Source organism: Ranitomeya imitator, chromosome 4, assembly GCF_032444005.1.
Source record: "Ranitomeya imitator isolate aRanImi1 chromosome 4, aRanImi1.pri, whole genome shotgun sequence".
Lineage (NCBI taxonomy): Eukaryota > Metazoa > Chordata > Amphibia > Anura > Dendrobatidae > Ranitomeya > Ranitomeya imitator.
The window spans coordinates 523,422,432-523,443,897 of record NC_091285.1 but is presented as its reverse complement, the minus strand read 5'-3'; the positions used below and the strand labels follow the sequence as shown (position 1 = coordinate 523,443,897).

Sequence of the window (21,466 nt, the reverse complement as noted above, 5' to 3'; positions counted from 1 at the left end):
TATGATGTGACAATGTATGAAAAAGTTTCACAGCAAAAAGAAAAAGATTGGTTTTCTGGCTAAACAAAAGAATAAATGATAAAATCAGATCCACGATATACCATGTGTGTGCCTAAAAGGAAACGGTCCGCTGTTTCATACTGCCCTAGCCATTAGCGGCATGCAATACTGAAAGGCCCGCTCATTGCACAGGACTGGTTTTATTTTTTTCCCAGCCCTACAACGTGTGAGGATGAGTCCGGGCCAGAAAGGGCCTCCTGCTGGGCTTCGCCTCTCTACTCTTCCGCTGGCCTGGCTAGACTTGGTTTGTACCTATTTTTGTGAGCAATTCTTCCCAACTCCATTTATTTCTCAAGCAGTGTTTTATTTCTCAAGCATAAAAAAGTTTACTGCAGTGAGTTAGCCTGTTGCTAATTCTTACTGGACGTACTCAGGGAAGCATGAAGCTGCTCACAGATTCTATTTAAGGCTTTGCTACCACTATGAGCTTTTGGTTAATTTTTGAGGTTGCAGAATTTCTGCACCTATTATTTAAATGAAGTTACTTGCAATTTTTTCATTGCGTTTTTGTTTGCGGTTTTTTTTAACATGCGTTTTTATCGGCTTATTTATGCTACATTTATTTCTCTCTTGTTTGTGTGTCATGCTTTAAAGGGAATCTGTCACCCCCCGAGAGGTATATGAATATGGGTATACAGGTAATAAAAACGTTACACTATTCTTACCTGTATGCCTCATATTAATGGTCTTGTTGTTGAGAAATGTTATATTCTTTCTTTTTTTCTTCCAGGCTCCGGGGTGTGCGATGCTGTGAGAAATCCCTGTCTTCATTGTTATATTACTCAGCTCCCATGCACCTCAGTTCTGGCTCCAGAATCCTGCGCCCTGCACTCCCTCACATACCGCTTCCTCCCTTCTATTGGCACTGCATTCAGCAATCTTCTGCGCAGTTGTCGGCAAGTCATTGTGACCTTCGGCGTGTGCCCCGATAATATGCTCTCCCCACTTCCTCCCTGCATAGTCATCGCTATTAACCATGTGTACATAGCGATGACTATGCAGGGAGGAAGTGGAGAGAGCACCTTATCGGCACGCACATCGGAAGTCACTGAAGCAGAAGGCGCCTGCGCAGAAGATCCCCAAATGCAGTGCCCATAGAAGGGAGGATGACGTATGTATTGTGGAAGGATTATAGGGCGCAGACAAGGATTTCTTACAGCATCGCACACGCCCCGGAGCCTGGAAGAAATCATTAAAATAAAGACAGAATATAACATTTGTCCACAACAAGACCATTATTATGAGGCAGACAGGTAGGACTAGTGCAACATTTCTATTACCTGTATGCCCATATTAATAGGCCATATACGCCTCGGGGGGTGACAGATTATCTTTAAATAAAACGGCTTCCTTTTTGATACTTCCTGGTTTATTGCCTTGACAAAACTTTATTGATATTCTTAGATGATAACTATATGTGGTTTTGATGCGTTTCCACCTCAAAAATGCACAAAAAAAACGCATGTACATTTTTTTTTTTTTTTTGCTGCTGATTTTTCACATCTAATGTAAGTCTATGGTGAAAAGTGGCACAGAAAACTCAGCATACCCGCAAGAGAAGTTGACATGCTGCGGATTTGAAACACACACCACAGTTTAGATCACACAATGTTAAAAAGAACAGTGGGCATGAGATTTCTATAATCCCATCCATTTTACTAGACATGTAAGACGCTGCGCTTTTGACAAAAACGCACCAAAAACTCATTGTGGGAATGTAGCCTAAACTAATGCAGAATTCCAGGTAAGAGCTTACTACTGAGTCAGCTGCTGGCCTGCTTATTAGTTACACTTCGTTAGGTCACTACTATTTTCCCTGACTGCATCTTTCACTGTATATGAGCCAGGAGTCAGATTTACAAAATAAAGGCCACCATACACATTAGATAAGTCAACCAAACCTGCCAATTTCAGCAGAATTGACTGATCATCTATTGTGTGTCTGAGATGTCCTGCTGCCTCCTGACAGATTATGTTGGCGAACATAAGAATCAGTCATTTGGAATTCAGTCACACCGTCCTTTATTTATTGGTACGATTAGCCCCAACCGCCCTCTCATAGAGAACACAGGAATGTACGGCTGAGCAGAGATTTTGGAGAGAGAGAGTTGTCAGCCAAACACTGGTTAAGCTATCTAAGATGTATGGCCTGCTAAGGTCTGAGGTCATCTGAATCACGCATCCTGTCTCATCAGGAGCTCAGGCTGCTCTTTTATAATACCCATTATTGCTCAGATTGCCTACCATTTGTAAGTTCAGTCTGACCAGGTAAAAAACTACATTTCAGATGATTTCTCCTACAGGATAGATGGAATGATGATAAAGCACGCAACCTTCACGGAGAATAAGAAGAGAATCCGCTAACTCCTACACATTCACTGTGCCAAATGAGTCTTGTGCCGCATTGACACATTCATGAGTCACAGTCTGGCCACAAGTCTCCTCATCCAAACTTGACAGCCTCAATAAGAAGCTGTCAAGAAGGAATCAGGAGATCTGCGGCCAGTTTGTGCAGCGCAGCCCGTATTTGGACGCTGACACATGGATGTGTGAATGCAGCATTAGTGAGGGAAAGTCTGGATTTTAGCCATTTAGCAAAATATTTGATTATGCGGCAGCTTGATAAACACCGTCCTTAATTTTGCCAAAAAAAAAAAATTGTAATAAGTTTGTTCTTTTTACATACAAAGTAGAACGCATTATACAGAAAGCAGCTAAGATATTTGGTTATAGTTATCAGTGAGACATATATCTTGGTGTGCATAAATAGCGATAATTCCAAGATTTGTGTGACCTCTAGCACAAATACAGTTGGGATAATAAGTATTTGATACACTGCCATTGTTGCAAGTTTTCCCACCTTCAAAGAATGGAAAGGTCTATAATATTGTAGGTACACTTCAGCTGTGAAAGACAGAATCTTTAAAAAAATACAGAAAATCACATTGTATGATTTTTACATACCGTATATACTCGAGTATATGACGAGTTTTTCAGCACATTTTTCTGTGCTGAAAATGTTCCCCACAGCTTATAATCTGCGCTGGCAGTGAATATTCAATTCTCTGTAATAGCCGCAGCAGCTCCCTCCTTAACTACTCACTACTTAAGAGAAATGAATATTGGGAGTGGAGAGAAGTAAATATTCATTTCTCTTAAAGGGATTCTGTCACCCCAAAATTCGCCTGGAAGCTAAGGCCACCGGCATCATGGGCTTATCTACAGCATTCTGTAATGCTGTAGGTAAGCCCCGGATGTCACCTGAAAAATAAGAAAAACAAGTTAGATTATATTCACCCAGGGGCGGTCCCTGTGTAGTTCGATGGGCGTCACGGTCCAGGTCCGGCGCCTTCCCCTCCTCATACGATGACGTCCTCTTCTTTGCTGCCTGCTCCTACGCAGCGTACTTTATCTGCCCTGTTGAGGGCAGCGCAAAGTACTGCAGTACGCAGGCGCCGGACCTCTCTGACCTTTCCCGGAGCCTGCGCACTGCAGTACTTTGCTCTGCCCTCAACAGGGCAGATAAAGTACGCCTGCGCAGGAGCTACGGCAGGAAGCAAAGAGGATGCCATCGTATGAAGATGGGAGGCACCGGACCGCCCCTGGGTAAGTATAATCTAGCTTGTTTTTCTTATCTTTCAGGTGGCATCGGGGGCTTATCTACAGTATGTAGATAAGCCCCTGATGGCAGTGACCTTAGATTATAGGCAAATTTTGGGGTGACATTCCCTTTAAGTAGCGGGCACACATGACCGCTCAGCGCCTGACACTGTGTGTGTGCTACCTAATAGCAATGAATACTCACTGCCCTCAACGCACATAGTTGAGGCGTGGGGAGCAGTGAGCATTCTGGCAGCTGTGCTCTGCTTGTGAGCAGCGCATGAGGTCCCTGCCATGCGCTGCTTACAAGCATAAAGCAGCTGCTGCCACAAGAAAAAGACTCTGTGAGGGAGTGCAGAAAGGTAAGTATAATGGTTTATTTATTTATTTTAAGTTTTTTTTATGGGGCCATGCATACCAAGATAACGATGGGGCCAATCATACAAGGATAGGGATGAGGAGCCATGCATACAAGGATGGGAATGAGAAGCCATGCATACAAGGATAGGGCTGAGGAGCCATGCATACAATAATAGGGATGAGGAGCCATGCATACAAGGATGGGAATGAGGAGCCATGCATACCAGATTAGGGATGAGGAGCCATGCATACAAGGATAAGGATGAAGAGCCATGCATACAAGAATAGGAATGACGAGCCATGCATACCAGGATAGGGATGAGGGGAGAATGCATACCCGGCTTATACTCGAGTCAATAAGTTTGCCCAGTTTTTTGTGGTAAAGCTAGGTGCCTCGGCTTATACTTCAGTATATACGGTAATTAATTTGCATTTTATTGCATGAAATAAGTGTTTAATACAATAGACAAACAGAACTAAATATTTGGTACAGAAACATTTGTTTGCAATTACAGAGGTCAGACGTTTCCTGTAGTTCTTAACCAAGTTTTCACACACTGCAGGAAGACTTTTGGACCAGTCCTCCACACAGATCTTCTCCAGATCTTTCAGGTTTCGGGAGTGTCACTGGGCAACATTGAGTTTCATCTCCCTCCAAAGATTTTCTATTGGGTTCAGGTCTGGAGATTGGCTAGGCCACTCCAGGACCTTGAAACGGAGACACTCCTTAGTTGCCCTGGCTGTGTGTTTCGGGTCAATGTCATGTTGGAAGACCCAGCCACAACTCATCTTCAATGCTTTTACTGAGGGAAGGAGGTTGTTGGCCAAAATCTCGCAATACATGACCTCATCCATCCATGACCTTCTCTTATTCCTCCTCTGGATCATCCAGATAGTCATTGGTGAACTTCAAAGGGTCTGAACATGTGCTGGCATGAGCAGGGGGACCTTGTGTTCCCTGCAGGATTTTAATCCATGACAGGGTAGTGTGCCACTAACGGTAATGTTTGAGACTGTGGTCCAGCTTTCTTCAGGTCATTGACCAGGTCATCCCGTGTAGTTCTGGGCTGATGCCTGACCTTTCTCAAAATCTTTCTTACCCAACAAGCCTTGATCTTGCATGAAGCCCCAGACTGAGAAAGATTGATAATCATTCTTTGTTTCTTCCATTTTCTAATAATTGTGCCAACAGTTGTGCATTCTAACCAAGTTGCTTGCCAATTGTCCTGTAGCCTATCCCAGCCTTGTACAGGTCTACAATTTTGTCCCTGCTCTTTGATCTTGGCCATGGTGGATAGGTTTGAGTGTGATCGATTGAGTGTGTGAATAAGTGTCTTTTATACAGGTAATGAGTTCAAACAGTTGCAGTTAATACAGGTAATGAGTACAGAGTAGGGGGGCTTGTTAAAGAAAACGAAGAGGTCTATCAGAGCCAGAATTCTTACTGATGTGTCTGTGATCAAACACTTATTTCATGCAATAAAATGCACTTTAATTATGTAATAATCATACAATGTGATTTCCTCGTTTTTATTTTTAAGATTCTGTCTCTCACAGTTGTAATGTACCTACGAAAAAAATGACACACCTCTCCATTCTTTGTAGGTGGGGAAAACTTGCAAAATCAGCAGTGTATCAAATACCTATTTTCTCCACTGTATGAACTCAGAGTAATATCTATCACAGCTGAGTAATCACTACCATTTCTTCAATTCTTTCAGCAGGATGTGACTCCATGATAAACCGCCATGCAGCAGGAGATGTTTATCTGCCTCACCGAATTCTCTCATCCTCATCACTTCCTTTGCGACACCGCTCAGAACGGCCTCCTTGGTGTAAGTACTTGTGGTGTATATGTTACAGTATAAAGATTACATGGAAAGGAAGCTTAAAGGTGTTGTCTAGTTGTCCACTCCTAGGACAACCCCTTCTTAAGCTAAATGTTTGGCCCCAATCTATATATATAATTGTCTAAGGGTTTTTCCGTCTTTCTGTCTGTCTGTCTGTCTGTCTGTCCTGGAAATCCCGTGTCTCTGATTGGTCGAGGCCGCCAGGCCTCGACCAATCAGCAACAGGCACAGCGACGGTGATGTTATAAAGGACGTAGACATCCAGCATCTGATTGGTCGAGGCCACCAGGCCTCGACCAATCAGCGACGGGCACAGCGACGATGATGTCATAAAGGACATAGAAATCCCACGTTTCTGATTCAGCGACGGGCACAGTATCGACATAGATATCATAATGGTTGCCATGGCGACGATGTCCTAAAGGTTGCCTCGACCAATCAGCGACGGGCACAGTCTGCCACGAATTCTGGAATCATCATTGTCTATATACTACGGGGACATGCATATTCTAGAATACCCGATGCGTTAGAATCGGGCCACAATCTAGTAAAATAATAAAGCCTATACTCGCCTCCTGTGCCGGCTCCATTCCAGCGGTGTCTGCACCCGTGGTCCTGGGGCTGTGATGTGGCGGAATGACACGTGATGCCCGGTGTCCAATCAGCACTGGCGTCTCTGCCTCCGCCTTCAGACAAACTGAACGTGAAGAGTAAGTCCGGGATCAGCGGCAGAAGGTGGAGGCAATGATACCAGTGCCGATTGGCTGCCTGTGTCACAACACCATATTACAGCCTCAGGGAGAGCGAGTGCTGATACCGCGGGAACGGCACTGGCGCCGCAGGTGAGTAATAGGCTTTTATTATTCTATTTCCGGCAGAACATTTAGTTTAAGAACGGGTTGTCCTAGTAGAGGACAACCCCTTTAAAGGGGTTCTCTGGGCAAAATATAACTTTCACCAAGTGATAGGCTATGTAAAAAAAATAACAAATTCAGCCATTCTCACCAACAGGCACACAACTGGACCCAGCACAGGACACTGCATCATCTGCACAGAGACAGGAAGCGGTGATGTCACCGAACCACTGCAACTTGTGATTGGCTGCAGTGTTCAGGTGACTTTATTTAGTGCATCCTCACAAAACATGCAATAAGGTGTTTCTCCTTCGCCTCATTGGGGACACAGACCGTGGGTGTATGCTGCTGCCAATAGGAGGCTGACACTAAGTGATACAAAAAAAGTTCGCTCCTCCCCTGCAGTATACACCCTCCTGCTGGCTCTCAGCTAACCAGTTCTTGCTTAGTGTCTGTAGGAGGCACATGGGTCTGTTTCAGACCCCAACGTTTTTATTTTATTGTTTACTTTTCTGTAAATTTTTATTTTTTAATTAACGGAGTGAAGGGGGCGACGGTTCCTTTCAAGGTTCCGATCTCCCCCGAACCATCAACAGGCGAGCACGGCGAGTATACCTCCCCGTACCCTTTCCTGCGACGTGGGAAGCCATGCCTGAGCTCACTTCAGGGGCGACGGTTCCTTTCATGGTCCCGATCTCCCCACACCAGCAACGGGCGACCACGTGGAGTGTCGCCTCCATGTATCCTCTCCTGGAGCCAGGCCTAATGCCGGACAACTGGCCCTGTCCACCCGGACTGAGCTCCGTGGCTGTACAGAGGCCCCTCTCTATGGCGTCCGAGCAGCCCCCACTGTCCCACCACTGTGAAAGCGGATGGCACAAGGAGGCGGACGGGTCCTCTCCACCTCCCTAACAAAGGGATGATGGATTGAGGCTTATCCCTGCACCGTCCACGCTGCACAGAACAGCACTGAAGCCCACATCCGCAGCGGCTCCATGCCGGGACGCGCACCGATGGTGAGTGGATCCATCTTCAGTGGGATATTCACATGCTGACAGGCAGCCTCAGCCACTTCCCTGTGGCCCACCTCTCTGAGGTAACGCTCTGGATGGCTGCAAAAATTTAGCCCCTGGCTTCGGCCGATTTGTAGGCCGCATCCTGGAAGTCTTGCCTGAAACGACCCACTGGTGACTTCCGCCGGCTACAGAAATTTAGGCCCCGGCTTAGGCCTATTTAACATCGTGTCTGTGGCTCCGCCCCCCAAATTGGCGCTTCTCGCGCTCTGCGAGATTTTATCAACTCTGCAGCTCCCGGTGGCCATCTTGGTCCACCCGGCCAGCTCACACTGGGGTGACAGTATTTTTGCATTAAAGGGGCACATCGACTCTACATCAGTACCCGGGTAAGGAAGTACCTGGTCTTAAAGGCACATGACCAGTATTTCCTGGTCTTAAAAGCACATGACCAGTATTCCCTGGTCTTAAAGGCGCATGACCAGTATTCTCTGGTCTTAAAGGTGCATGACCAGTATTCTGTGGTCTTAAAGGTGCTTGACCAGTATTCTCTGGTCTTAAAGGTGCATGACCAGTTTTCTCTGGTCTTAAAGGTGCATGACCAGTATTCTCTGGTCTTAAAGGTGCATGACCAGTATTCTCTGGTCTTAAAGGTGCATGTCCAGTATTCTCTGGTCTTAAAGGTGCATGTCCAGTATTCTCTGGTCTTAAAGGTGCATGACCAGTATTCTCTGGTCTTAAAGGTGAATGACCAGTATTCCCTGGACTTAAAGGTGCATAACCAGTATTCTCTGGTCTTAAAGGTGCATGACCAGTATTCTCTGGTCTTAAAGGTGCATGACCAGTATTCCCTGGTCTTAAAGGTGCATGACCAGTATTCCCTGGTCTTAAAGGTGCATGACCAGTATTCCCTGGTCTTAAAGGTGCATGACCAGTATTCCCTGCTCTTAAAGGTGCATGACCAGTATTCCCTGCTCTTAAAGGTGCATGACCAGTATTCCCTGGTCTTAAAGGCGCTTGATCAGTCCGAGGAGCCCTCCGCCGCCGACCCCAGCTTTATCCTCTAGTTCCCCTCAGTGGACTTCTTCACTGACCAATCCATGGTTCTCGGACCAAGAGATTGAATCCCTCTGTGTACCCTCTGTGTTTGGAGTGCTCGCAGGACCAATATACATGGTCCCTATCCTACATGGGAGCCATCGGCTAGCAGGGGCCGCAAGTATTCTAGAAACGTGCAGGCGTCTAGAAACATACAGGCATCTAAAAAATGGAAGTTTTTCGTTTCCTGCTCCCTCACCAATGATTTGATGACAACAAGGCTCTGAATATGGATTGGATATTGCCTGAGCTTGCCAGAGCTTCAGAGACTAAATTCCCTCGAGAGCATTTGCCATTCAATTCGGATAAGCGATTCACTGGACAGAAGCCTCTACGTGGGATGCCATGCCTGGCCTATTTTTTAAGGGCGACGGGTCCTTTAAAGGGCACCGATCTCCCCACACCATCAACAGACGAGCACACGGAGTGTCGTCTCCATGTTTCCTCTTCTGCATCCAGGCCTAACGCCAGACAACCTGTCCTGTCCACCTGGAGACCTGAACTCTGTGGACATATAGAGGCACCCTTTTTGGCGTACGAGCTCCCCCCTCTGCATCACCACTATTTAGTGGATGATGCAAGAGGGCGGACAATTCCTCTCCACTTCCCTGTTAAGAGGTTGATGGATCGAGGGTTCCTAATTTTTATCTCTGCACCGTGAAAAGAGGAGATGGCAAGAGACTGTGACCTGCTGGATGCAGCCGCACATTCTGCCATGGGGCAGTTTAACCGGGTAGAATCTCCTGTGGTATACCTACCAGTATCCCTACCTGATGGGTCATCAATTAAAAATACCACGGACTGTCAGATAGCAAATCTGGTTCGTTCCATCTTGCGGCTTCGGGTCCAGCGCTCTATCCTCCCTAGCGGCCGCATGGATTGCTAGAGCAATGGTCTCCTGGCTGGAGACCTTAACTACCTTGATTCACACCAGCAACAACTGGCCAATCAAATCTTTTGAGCGGGAGACTGACAAAGGATTGTATAAGGATTGTCCAGCACAGTCTAGATCTAAGGGATCTTGGTTCCAAACAGGGGAACGAAAAGTAAGATCGACCCTGGACCTCAAACTTCTAACAACCTTTGACATGGTCCTCCTTCTTTGGATGGAGTCCCTCCGCTCAGCCATTACTTCAACAGAAAAAGTTATTATAACCCAAAAGAGAAATGGACACAGTGAGCTAAAATATAACAATTTTTATTATGTATAATTATTAAACAATAGAGAGAAGTAAAAAGCTTATTTAACAAGATGCACAAAAGAATAAAATAAGAGAGGCGACACTAGTGCCGCACACGGAGCAAATGATGTACTATAGGGGCAACACAAAGACTAAGATTATATGTAGTTCTACCACATTACCAATGTAAAAAGTATATATAAAATATATATAAGCGCCCCCCGAGGAAGCAATACATGCGAAACGCGCGTCGGGGCTCCCTCTCCCGCACACGGATCCAGGTCGGTACCCTATCTATGCATATTGTACTTCTCAGATACTTCAGGCATACTATGCACTAAGCACTTTATTTCTGCTTACTTTTTGCATATCCTAGTATATATCGTCCACTATAGCTTGGCTTTATTTTGGCTTATCTTGTGCCGTATTACATATTCTGCCACTCTTCCTATGGTATGGATTACCTTTGAATATATAGATATATATATCTTGCACTAGGCACTTTATCACTGTTTTCTTTTTGCATATCATAGTGTATATCGTCCTGTATTAATATCTCTGGGAGCACACATACTATACATTACTTGCCATAGATTCATATATTTTATTCTACTAGCCGGTCCTTTCTCTATCTGCATTTATGCATTATACATGACTTTCAGTGAGGACTGTCTCTTATATATATTTTATATTTTATATATACTTTTTACATTGGTAATGTGGTAGAACTACATATAATCTTAGTCTTTGTGTTGCCCCTATAGTACATCATTTGCTCCGTGTGCGGCACTAGTGTCGCCTCTCTTATTTTATTCTTTTGTGCATCTTGTTAAATAAGCTTTTTACGTCTCTCTATTGTTTAATAATTATACATAATAAAAATTGTTATATTTTAGCTCACTGTGTCCATTTCTCTTTTGGGTTATTATATTAGATATTATGGCGGAGCTCTGTATCTCCGGTGCCCTATTTATAGGTTTATTCAACAGAAAAAGGTGCAGTTTCCGGCATCCATCGACATTCGGGTTGCTTGCCCTCTGCAAAAATTCCTTCGCCTTTCCATTCGTCAACAGCATTTTCAAGTCACAACCTTGTCCTTCGGCCTTGCTTCCGCACCCAGAGTGTTCGCTCTGGTCATGGCGGATGTCATGTTTCTCTTGCACTCTAGAGGTGTGCTCGTCCTGCCCTGTTTGGTCTGTCTAGCCGCCCTTCCAGGACTACGCTGAGTCGTCTATATCTCTTGCGATACCTTCTCTCCTGGGCTGGCAGCTACACTTAGACAAGTTCTCCTCATTTCCAGCCCAGCAGATATCCTTTTTGAGGATGATCCTGCACACTTCTAGAAGGATGGTAATTCTTCCTCGAGACAAGGTCATGGCCCCTCAACAGGGAGCTCGCGCAAGGAGAGTTCTGAGGACTTGATTACTCACCCCCTCATTTCATTCGATTTGCTAAGAGGGTTCTGAGCAAAAATGGTGACGACAATGGAAGCGGTTTCCTTCGTTCCGCTCGTTTTCAGCAAGTCAAGCAGACTTTCAGACAATAGTCTCTGAGCTCCTTCTTCATCCAGGGCCTTTCTCCCGGTTCAATGGTTATTAGTAACTTCCAATGCCAGTCTTCTTCTCCCCATCATTGTTCTGGAGATCCGAACGGTAGTCTTACAGCAGGTCCACTGCCTTCTGGCGGGTCTCCCTATCCGAATTCAATTGGATAATGCCACGGCGGTGCCTTACGTCAGTCATCTAGCAGGTACCCACGGTCAGGCGCCATGACCGAGGTACCTCACTTTCTCTGATGGGCCGAAGTCTATTATTCAGTGATCTCGGCAGTATATATCCCAGAAGTAGAACTCTGAACGGCAAACAAATTCAGCCGTCAGGGTTCCGCCTTAAGTCAGTGGGAACTTCACCCCGAAGTCTTCCATCAGATCTGTCATAGTAACATAGTAACATAGTTAGTAAGGCTGAAAAAAGACATTTGTCCATCCAGTTCAGCCTATATTCCATCATAATAAATCCCCAGATCCACGTCCTTCTACAGAACCTAATAATTGTATGATACAATATTGTTCTGCTCCAGGAAGACATCCAGGACTCTCTTGAACCCCTCGACTGAGTTTGCCATCACCACCTCCTCAGGCAAGCAATTCCAGATTCTCACTGCCCTAACAGTAAAGAATCCTCTTCTATGTTGGTGGAAAAACCTTCTCTCCTCCAGACGCAAAGAATGCCCCCTTGTGCCCGTCACCTTCCTTGGTATAAACAGATCCTCAGCGAGATATTTGTATTGTCCCCTTATATACTTATACATGGTTATTAGATCGCCCCTCAGTCGTCTTTTTTCTAGACTAAATAATCCTAATTTCGCTAATCTATCTGGGTATTGTAGTTCTCCCATCCCCTTTATTAATTTTGTTGCCCTCCATTGTACTCTCTCTAGTTCCATTATATCCTTCCTGAGCACCGGTGCCCAAAACTGGACACAGTACTCCATGTGCGGTCTAACTAGGGATTTGTACAGAGGCAGTATAATGCTCTCATCATGTGTATCCAGACCTCTTTTAATGCACTCCATGATCCTGTTTGCCTTGGCAGCTGCTGCCTGGCACTGGCTGCTCCAGGTAAGTTTATCATTAACTAGGATCCCCAAGTCCTTCTCCCTGTCAGATTTACCCAGTGGTTTCCCATTCAGTGTGTAATGGTGATATTGATTCCTTCTTCCCATGTGTATAACCTTACATTTATCATTGTTAAACCTCATCTGCCACCTTTCAGCCCAAGTTTCCAACTTATCCAGATCCATCTGTAGCAGAATACTATCTTCTCTTGTATTAACTGCTTTACATAGTTTTGTATCATCTGCAAATATCGATATTTTACTGTGTAAGCCTTCTACCAGATCATTAATGAATATGTTGAAGAGAACAGGTCCCAATACCGACCCCTGCGGTACCCCACTGGTCACAGCGACCCAGTTAGAGACTATACCATTTATAACCACCCTCTGCTTTCTATCACTAAGCCAGTTACTAACCCATTTACACACATTTTCCCCTAGACCAAGCATTCTCATTTTGTGTACCAACCTCTTGTGCAGCACGGTATCAAACGCTTTGGAAAAATCGAGATATACCACGTCCAATGACTCACCGTGGTCCAGCCTATAGCTTACCTCTTCGTAAAAACTGATTAGATTGGTTTGACAGGAGCGATTTCTCATAAACCCATGCTGATATGGAGTTAAACAGTTATTCTCATTGAGATAATCCAGAATAACATCCCTCAGAAACCCTTCAAATATTTTACCAACAATAGAGGTTAGACTTACTGGCCTATAATTTCCAGGTTCACTTTTAGAGCCCTTTTTGAATATTGGCACCACATTTGCTATGCGCCAGTCCTGCGGAACAGACCCTGTCGCTATAGAGTCCCTAAAAATAAGAAATAATGGTTTATCTATTACATTACTTAGTTCTCTTAGTACTCGTGGGTGTATGCCATCCGGACCCGGAGATTTATCTATTTTAATCTTATTTAGCCGGTTTCGCACCTCTTCTTGGGTTAGATTGGTGACCCTTAATATAGGGTTTTCATTGTTTCTTGGGATTTCACCTAGCATTTCATTTTCCACCGTGAATACCGTGGAGAAGAAGGTGTTTAATATGTTAGCTTTTTCCTCGTCATCTACAACCATTCTTTCCTCACTATTTTCTAAGGGGCCTACATTTTCAGTTTTTATTCTTTTACTATTGATATAGTTGAAGAACAGTTTGGGATTAGTTTTACTCTCCTTAGCAATGTGCTTCTCTGTTTCCTTTTTGGCAGCTTTAATTAGTTTTTTAGATAAAGTATTTTTCTCCCTATAGTTTTTTAGAGCTTCAATGGTGCCATCCTGCTTTAGTAGTGCAAATGCTTTCTTTTTACTGTTAATTGCCTGTCTTACTTCTTTGTTTAGCCACATTGGGTTTTTCCTATTTCTAGTCCTTTTATTCCCACAAGGTATAAACCGCTTACACTGCCTATTTAGGATGTTCTTAAACATTTCCCATTTATTATCTGTATTCTTATTTCTGAGGATATTGTCCCAGTCTACCAGATTAAGGGCATCTCTAAGCTGGTCAAACTTTGCCTTCCTAAAGTTCAGTGTTTTTGTGACTCCCTGACAAGTCCCCCTAGTGAAAGACAGGTGAAACTGTACAATATTGTGGTCGCTATTTCCTAGATGCCCGACCACCTGCAGATTTGTTATTCTGTCAGGTCTATTAGATAGTATTAGGTCTAAAAGTGCTGCTCCTCTGGTTGGATTCTGCACCAATTGTGAAAGATAATTTTTCTTGGTTATTAGCAGAAACCTGTTGCCTTTATGGGTTTCACAGGTTTCTGTTTCCCAGTTAATATCCGTGTAGTTAAAGTCCCCCATAACCAGGACCTCATTATGGGTTGCAGCTTCATCTATCTGCATCTATCTGCATATATCTATCTGTCCTTACTGGAGCTCTCCAGTTGTAGGTGGGATGACATCCAGACTGAAGGCCAATGTACTCGAGTTCGTGGTTCGGCCTCGAGATCCAGGGGCCATTGCTCTCCATGCTCTGGTTCTGCCGTGGTACCAGTTTCCATAACTCCCCTTCCACTGCTTCCGAAAGCCTTTCGGAAGCAGAAAGGGGCCCCAGTGATCCTCAGAGATCCGCACTGACCACGTCCGTTTTTTTGTTTGCGGAGCTGGTTTCTTCTCGCCTTATTGCAGCACAACCGCAAGTAGGGACTTTCTCACAGGGAGTTTTCACACGTAGTTCTTCCCTATCGCATACCGTTAGATCATTGGGACCTTATTATTCCTAGGAGCCTTACAGTAGGCTCCTTTTTCATCCGGGCAGACTTTACTATCAGGGAAAGTCGTCCCGTTCTCCTCTGCGATATTCTCACTCTGACGAGTCTTCGGAGCTAGCTTCTCTGCTCTTTCAGACTTTTTTCCCTTATTTCCTTCGAGGCAAGGTTGTCCTCAGGCCATCTCCATCCCTTGTTACCAAGGTGGTACTGTATTACCACTGTTATGAGGGCATAGTTCTTCCCTCATCTCTTTTGGCTCCAGTCCACAAAATGGAATAAGATCCCCCATATTCTGGACGAAGTGAGTGCTCTGAGTAGGTACGTCTTGAGGACGGCATCCTTCTGAAGGTTGGACGTTTTATTTGGGCTTCCTGACGGTAGAGGAAGGCTTCCTGACATTTTCAGGAAGGGTTTAGCCGTTTCATCGTTCTAGGCACCAGGCGTCAGCAAGGCACGCCTGCAAGCTTGCGGATTCGTCCAGTCCGCATGCATTCTTGAAGCACTATAATTCCCACACTTCCACAGATGTGAGTCTGGGCAGGCGGACTCTGGAGGCCGCGGTGGCGCACTTGTAAGTAGCGGTTACACAGGGCCTGATCTGTTGTTGTCCCCACCCAGGGACTGCTTTGGGACGTCCCACGGTCTGTGTCCCCCAATGAGGCGAAGGAGAAATAGGGATTTTTGTGTACTCACCGTAAAATCCTTTTCTCCGAGCCATTCGTTGGGGGACACAGCTCCCACCCTGTTATTAGCTTATGATTGTTTTTTATAATCTGACATGCTTTACTCTCATATATAATATGACATGCTATACGCTCATATATTGTTATTGATCTCCTACTGCTTTTGCACCGAACTGGTTAGCTGAGAGCCAGCAGGAGGGTTTATACTGCAGGGGAGGAGCTAACTTTTTTTGTATCACTTAGTGTCAGCCTCCTATTAGCAGCAGCATACACCCGCGGTCTGTGTCCCCCAATGAATGGCTCGGAGAAAAGGATTTTACGGTGAGTACACAAAAATCCCTATTTTTGTAATCACCTGTCCACTGAAATCAATCACAGGACCTAGCAGTTTGGCTGCTTGTGGAACAATAATATCTCCTCTTTCTGTGTACGGGCAGGCCACAGAGCAGCCTGTGTTAGACCAAGGTGGGTGCCTGTACCCGGGTACGACTTAGGTTTTTTTTTTGTTTGTTTGTTTTTACTGCTCCGAGCCACCATTGACATTTTGTCTGAACAAACCCCTTTAACTTCTGTTATTCATTTTCAGTCTACAGTGGCAATTCTTATTGCAGCTATTTATAACCGTTTTAAAGAGGTGTTTCTGATGCACAGAAAAAAAAACATTTAAATTTGCTCATTAAACATTAAAACCGCCGATTACACAAAATAGCTTGTTGGGCTTCACCACTAATCACTATGGGCAGCACGGTCGCTCAGTGGTTGCAGCCTTGCAGCGCTGGAGTCCTGGGTTCTAATCCCACCAAGGACAACATCTGCAAGGAGTTGTATATTCTCTCCGTGTTTGTGTGGGTTTCCTCTGGGTTCTCGGGTTTCCTCACACCCTCCAAAGACATACTGATAGGGAATTTAGACTGTGAGTGCTAATCACTGCGAAATATGATATAAGCAAAGCATAATAATAATGAATAACCCATCTGCACTTGCGCTAGGATGACAGAGCCCTGATGAAGAATAATAATAATCTTTATGTTTATATAGCGCTAACATATTCCGCAGCGCTTTACAGTTTTGCACACACTGTCCCCAATGGGGCTCACAATCTAGATTCCCTATCAGTATGTCTTTGGAATGTGGGAGGAAACCGGAGTGCCCGGAGGAAACCCACGCAAACTCAGGGAGAACATACAAATGTTGTCCTTGGAGGGATTAGAACCCAGGACTCCAGCGCTGCAAGTCTGCTGTGCTAACCACTAAGCCGCCGTGGATTGTGCATTGAGCTTGTGTATTGAACAGTCAAAATGTCAACCCATAGTGATCTCTTGCTTGGTGACTTGCAGACTTGACCAGGAGGATAAGACAGCCTTCATTCTTTGGGTCTGTGTTGACACATCACAGTATAGAAGGAAATCACAAAGCTTCTGGAACTACGTGACTAAAGTTTGATATGATGATTCTGCGCATAATAGTAAAGACAACCATGTTAGAAAGTGTTATCAAATTATTTTATTAAATTATTGCTTAGTATAATTTTTATTACAGATGTACGACATGTTAACATTAGAGTTGCGCAAATTTTTCAATATTTGGTTCAGATTACGATCGCCAGTGAATATTGTATTTGCAAAATTCGCCAAACGCCATTGGAGTCAATAGGAGTAAAAATGAGCGAATATCTTCAAATCCAATCATTAAGCATGAATAGGGTACAAATACGACATAAATATGGCAAATTCAGATTCGGCGACATATTCTGAACATATTCGCTCAAGCCGTTCACACTAGGTGTTTTTGCAGCGTGTTTTCTTTTTTTTAATGCAAATTTTCAGCTGCTTTTTACAGTACCAGAAAAGTCTGAGATTTCAAAAATCTCCTGCGCACAGCTTGGTTTTATTGTCATCAGGATTTTGTGATTTGCGTGGTTTTTTGCACAATGTAGCATGTCACTTCTTTCAGCGTTTTTCACCCATTGAAATGATTGGGTGGAGAAAAATCGCTCCAAAACGCAGGTATCAGGTTTTGCTTCATATTTTGCACCACAACCTGATTCTATAGATTGGGACTCTTTTTTTTTTTCAGCAGTAAACTATCAGCATTCACAAGAGACAAATCGAGCATGCCAAACCCACAGCAAAAAACAAAGATAAATGCTTTTTTTCTGCAGCTTCTTTCCTAGAGATCAGGTATATATTGTAACGTGTTGCGTGTTCAGTGTCATGCTGTTTGTTCAATCTTTTGTAGGATGTGGATGAAGCCGCTGATGTTTTACTTCTCAGCCTTTTGAAAACTCCATTGCATTGTTTTGTGAAGACAAACAGCATAACTTAATTTTTTTTTTTTTTTTAAACTACAACTGTAGAAAAAAACGTGGATCCCACATATACGCTGATCTATTGCTGAGCTAAGCGAACATTTCCAAGTCTAAATATTTAAAAAAGCGAAACATGTGAACATTCTGATGGCACTGTATGAAGCGAACCGCTAAGTGGGTTCCTGACTTCAAAGTTGTGGCGACCAGCAGTGAAGTGGTAATTCATCAGCAGGAGGAGCGACACAGACGGACACATCACTGCTTTTCCTATGACCTGCAGAAATCTCACACAGGCGCCATCATTACCAGGGGCAGGTCATGCACAGTAACATCCAAATGACACAGTTCAGCTAAGAAACCGATCTGTGCATGCGCCGCTCCTGGCGATGCTGGGTCATTGAGAAAGCAGTAACCTGTCAGTTATAGACCGGAGCCAGGTGGGGTGAGAATATCTTTAGGCTAGAGGTCCTCTTTAAAGGGACTCTGTCGGCACCAAATGACAGTTCAAGCCAAGTACAGGTGCTTGGTGCCAGACATTTAAGTAAACCTTCCCACCTGGTTGTCTTCCATCTATCTCCCCTCCTTTTCTTTGAATTACTGATCTGGCTTCATAGAGCGAAAGAAGGTTGGATATAGATGGAAAACAAGCAGGTGGGAAGGTGTATTGAAAAGTTTGGCCGCACCAAGGGGGACTTAATTTGAACGGTCATTCTGTACTGACAGTCCATTTAAGGAAAACCAGTAGAACCTGTCAGCTCTCACATACCATGCTTTGCTGTATTGTGTGTGTACGCACATGTGTGAATAACTTACTATTTGTTTAATGCTTAGGAGTTTTTTGGTTTTCTGTTACAAGTAGTGATGAGACAGTATGCTCGTTGCTCGGGTGGTCTCCGAGTATTTGTGAGTGCTCGGAGATTTAGTTTTTGTCTCTGTAGCTGCATGATTTTAAGCTGCTAGCCAGCCCGAGTACATGTGGGGGTTGCCTGGTTGCTAGGGAATCCCCACATGTATTCAAGCTGTCTATCAGCTGTAAATCATGCAGCTACAGAGACATAAACTAAATCTTTGAGCACTCCGAAATACTCGGAGACCATCCGAGCGTGCTCAGGAAAACCCGAGCAACGAGTATACTCGCTCATCACTAATTACAAGTCATTAATGTTTGTTATCATTTAGTGACATCATTCTTTAACTAATACATTATATTGTCATTAACAGACAGCAGCGGTCCATCCAGCACTGTGTCAAGTGCAGGGCCTTCATCTCCAACCACTATAGACCTTTCAGCACGGTTTAACTTTAATGAAAAGACACTGACCGAAGATCACAGAAGAAAGTTAAATCTTGATATGTTGCAGCCCCAGCAGTCACAAAATGGTGACACAGCCAGCTGTCAAGATGTATCACATAACACACCTGCACTGGAAGAACCGTCGAACACTAAAGCTTTGTCACCACAGCGTTCTTGTGACTTACCATCAACTCCTCAGCTGTCCATAGAAGACAAAACCGAACCACCAGAAGACTTAATTAGGAATGAAGATCCCACAAAGGAGACAGCATGGAACATGGACTCTGGTGATCAAATCCTTCCACAGTCAGCACTAAATGAGCAGCTATTCACAGAGCTTTCCATACATGGACAGGAAACCTCACTGTAGATCACATTATAATGATATTTATCAGTTCCAATAAAGATCAAACAATATTATATGTTGCCATTAAAACAATGGCAAACTTAAGACCTTAAAAACACTTTTATTGTTTTTATAGGGTCAAAAAATTGAGCAGGTGCCTAGGACCCCACAAATGACTTACTGTATGAGGTTGAAGAACAGCGTCGGTATGTCTCCTGGATCAACATCAGTTATTAGACTTTAGTGAATTAAAATATTTCTAAGCTGCTGAAGAATGTTGTTTTTTTTACAAGGAGTAAGATTCTGGTGACTTTTACTTCTACTGGGAAAATGATTTCAACCACTAATTTACTACTCATTGGTCGGATTTCTTGACCTGGACGTGGTAAACTGCCTAATTATGGACTGCAGCAACATGTGCCGCTGAATGAAACCTGTTTTGTTGAATTCTGCTTTGCAAACCTCTGCAGTGTAATGTAGCCGACACCTTTTTAATCGCGGTCCCTTTCATTGGACAGTTTGGACTTTTGCTCAGCTTTAGCGCCATAAAAAATCTTATGACAGCAGATGAACTCAACTGCAGAAATCGTATCCTTGTGATAGCATACTGCCGTATGATGAGCCACTGATCTAGATACTGAGCACTACCTATATCATGCTCATAGGTTTCGAGCTGTTGACTGAGATGTTTCATGAGAAAGATTGTTTTGAATGAATATAATCCATTTATTTATTGCCCTTTATTTTTATATTCATCTGTTTTCATTACTATTTCTTGCATATTGACCGATAAATCCAAGCAATGCTGGTAACAGTGGCACGATAGAATTTCACCAGCATTGAAAAATAACTGAAAGTTAGGTGTGATGCATGAATATTTTTAAAGGGATACTGTGTTATGAAACTGCTGATTATTGTTGTTCCTTTCTAGGACTGTGCTAATGGTGTTGTACTATGTTAAGTACAATACTTACATTCTCTCACCAGAACGATAGGACACCTTCAAGTTGTAATAAATTTCTGGAGAATTTGGGATTAACACCTTGAAGGATTCAATACTGTCTGCACTGAGCTATTGCGTCATACACCATTTGCACTTTGCGCTCTTGTGGTATGACTGATTGTGCCAGAGAGATTTTAGTTAAAAAATATTTTTGACTGTGTGTTAGGATCTACCTGCAACGACTGAATTTAATTTCTTCTACCGACTTTGTGTGAGTGTGTGTTGAATATACTGCCAGTTGCCCCTCTTTTGGGCACGTAGAGATTTATACTAAAGCAGCTAGAGCAGTTGTGGCTTTATATTTTGTATAATGATTGGACCTTACAGGGTGCGTTTTAGTCCTGATGAATACTTGAAAATCACTGCTGAGCAAAAATGTTTTCTTGCGTATGGTTGACAGTTCACTTATCGAACAAAAGTTTTTAGGTGCCAAAAGCGAATAACAATAATAATCGTTTTCTATTTTCTCAAGCATTTATGGGAAAGTTATCATAAAAACTTAAGGTAAACTGTCAGTGGAATGTAATCTGGTACCTATAATGAAGTAAGCCTGTGGCTTTATATACAAGATGTTGGACTCACTAGAATGCATCCTGTGCTGTTCTACTTGACCGCAGATTATGGCTACCGGTTTTCATGTACTGAATTTCATATATACAGTGGGGCAAAAAAGTATTTAGTCAGTCAGCAATAGTGCAAGTTCCACCACTTAAAAAGATGAGAGGCGTCTGTAATTTACATCATAGGTAGACCTCAACTATGAGAGACAAACTGAGAAAAAAAAATCCAGAAAATCACATTGTCTGTTTTTTTAACATTTTATTTGCATATTATGGTGGAAAATAAGTATTTGGTCAGAAACAAACAATCAAGATTTCTGGCTCTCACAGACCTGTAACTTCTTCTTTAAGAGTCTCCTCTTTCCTCCACTCATTACCTGTAGTAATGGCACCTGTTTAAACTTGTTATCAGTATAAAAAGACACCT

General features: G+C 43.6%; 1 protein-coding gene across 6 annotated transcripts in view; it reads left to right on the top strand.

Moving 5' to 3' along the window:
- PPIP5K1 (diphosphoinositol pentakisphosphate kinase 1) overlaps positions 1-20,515 on the top strand; it is a 249,331-nt gene extending 228,816 nt beyond the window's left edge. For all 6 annotated transcript variants that reach the window (XM_069766131.1, XM_069766130.1, XM_069766127.1 and 3 more), the window contains 2 exons: positions 5,742-5,855; positions 19,058-20,515. In XM_069766131.1, the coding sequence (XP_069622232.1) occupies positions 5,742-5,855; positions 19,058-19,500 (557 nt within the window). In that variant the 3' untranslated portion in view covers positions 19,501-20,515. The remainder of the gene's footprint in view (positions 1-5,741; positions 5,856-19,057) is intronic.
- Positions 20,516-21,466: the final 951 nt, after the last annotated feature.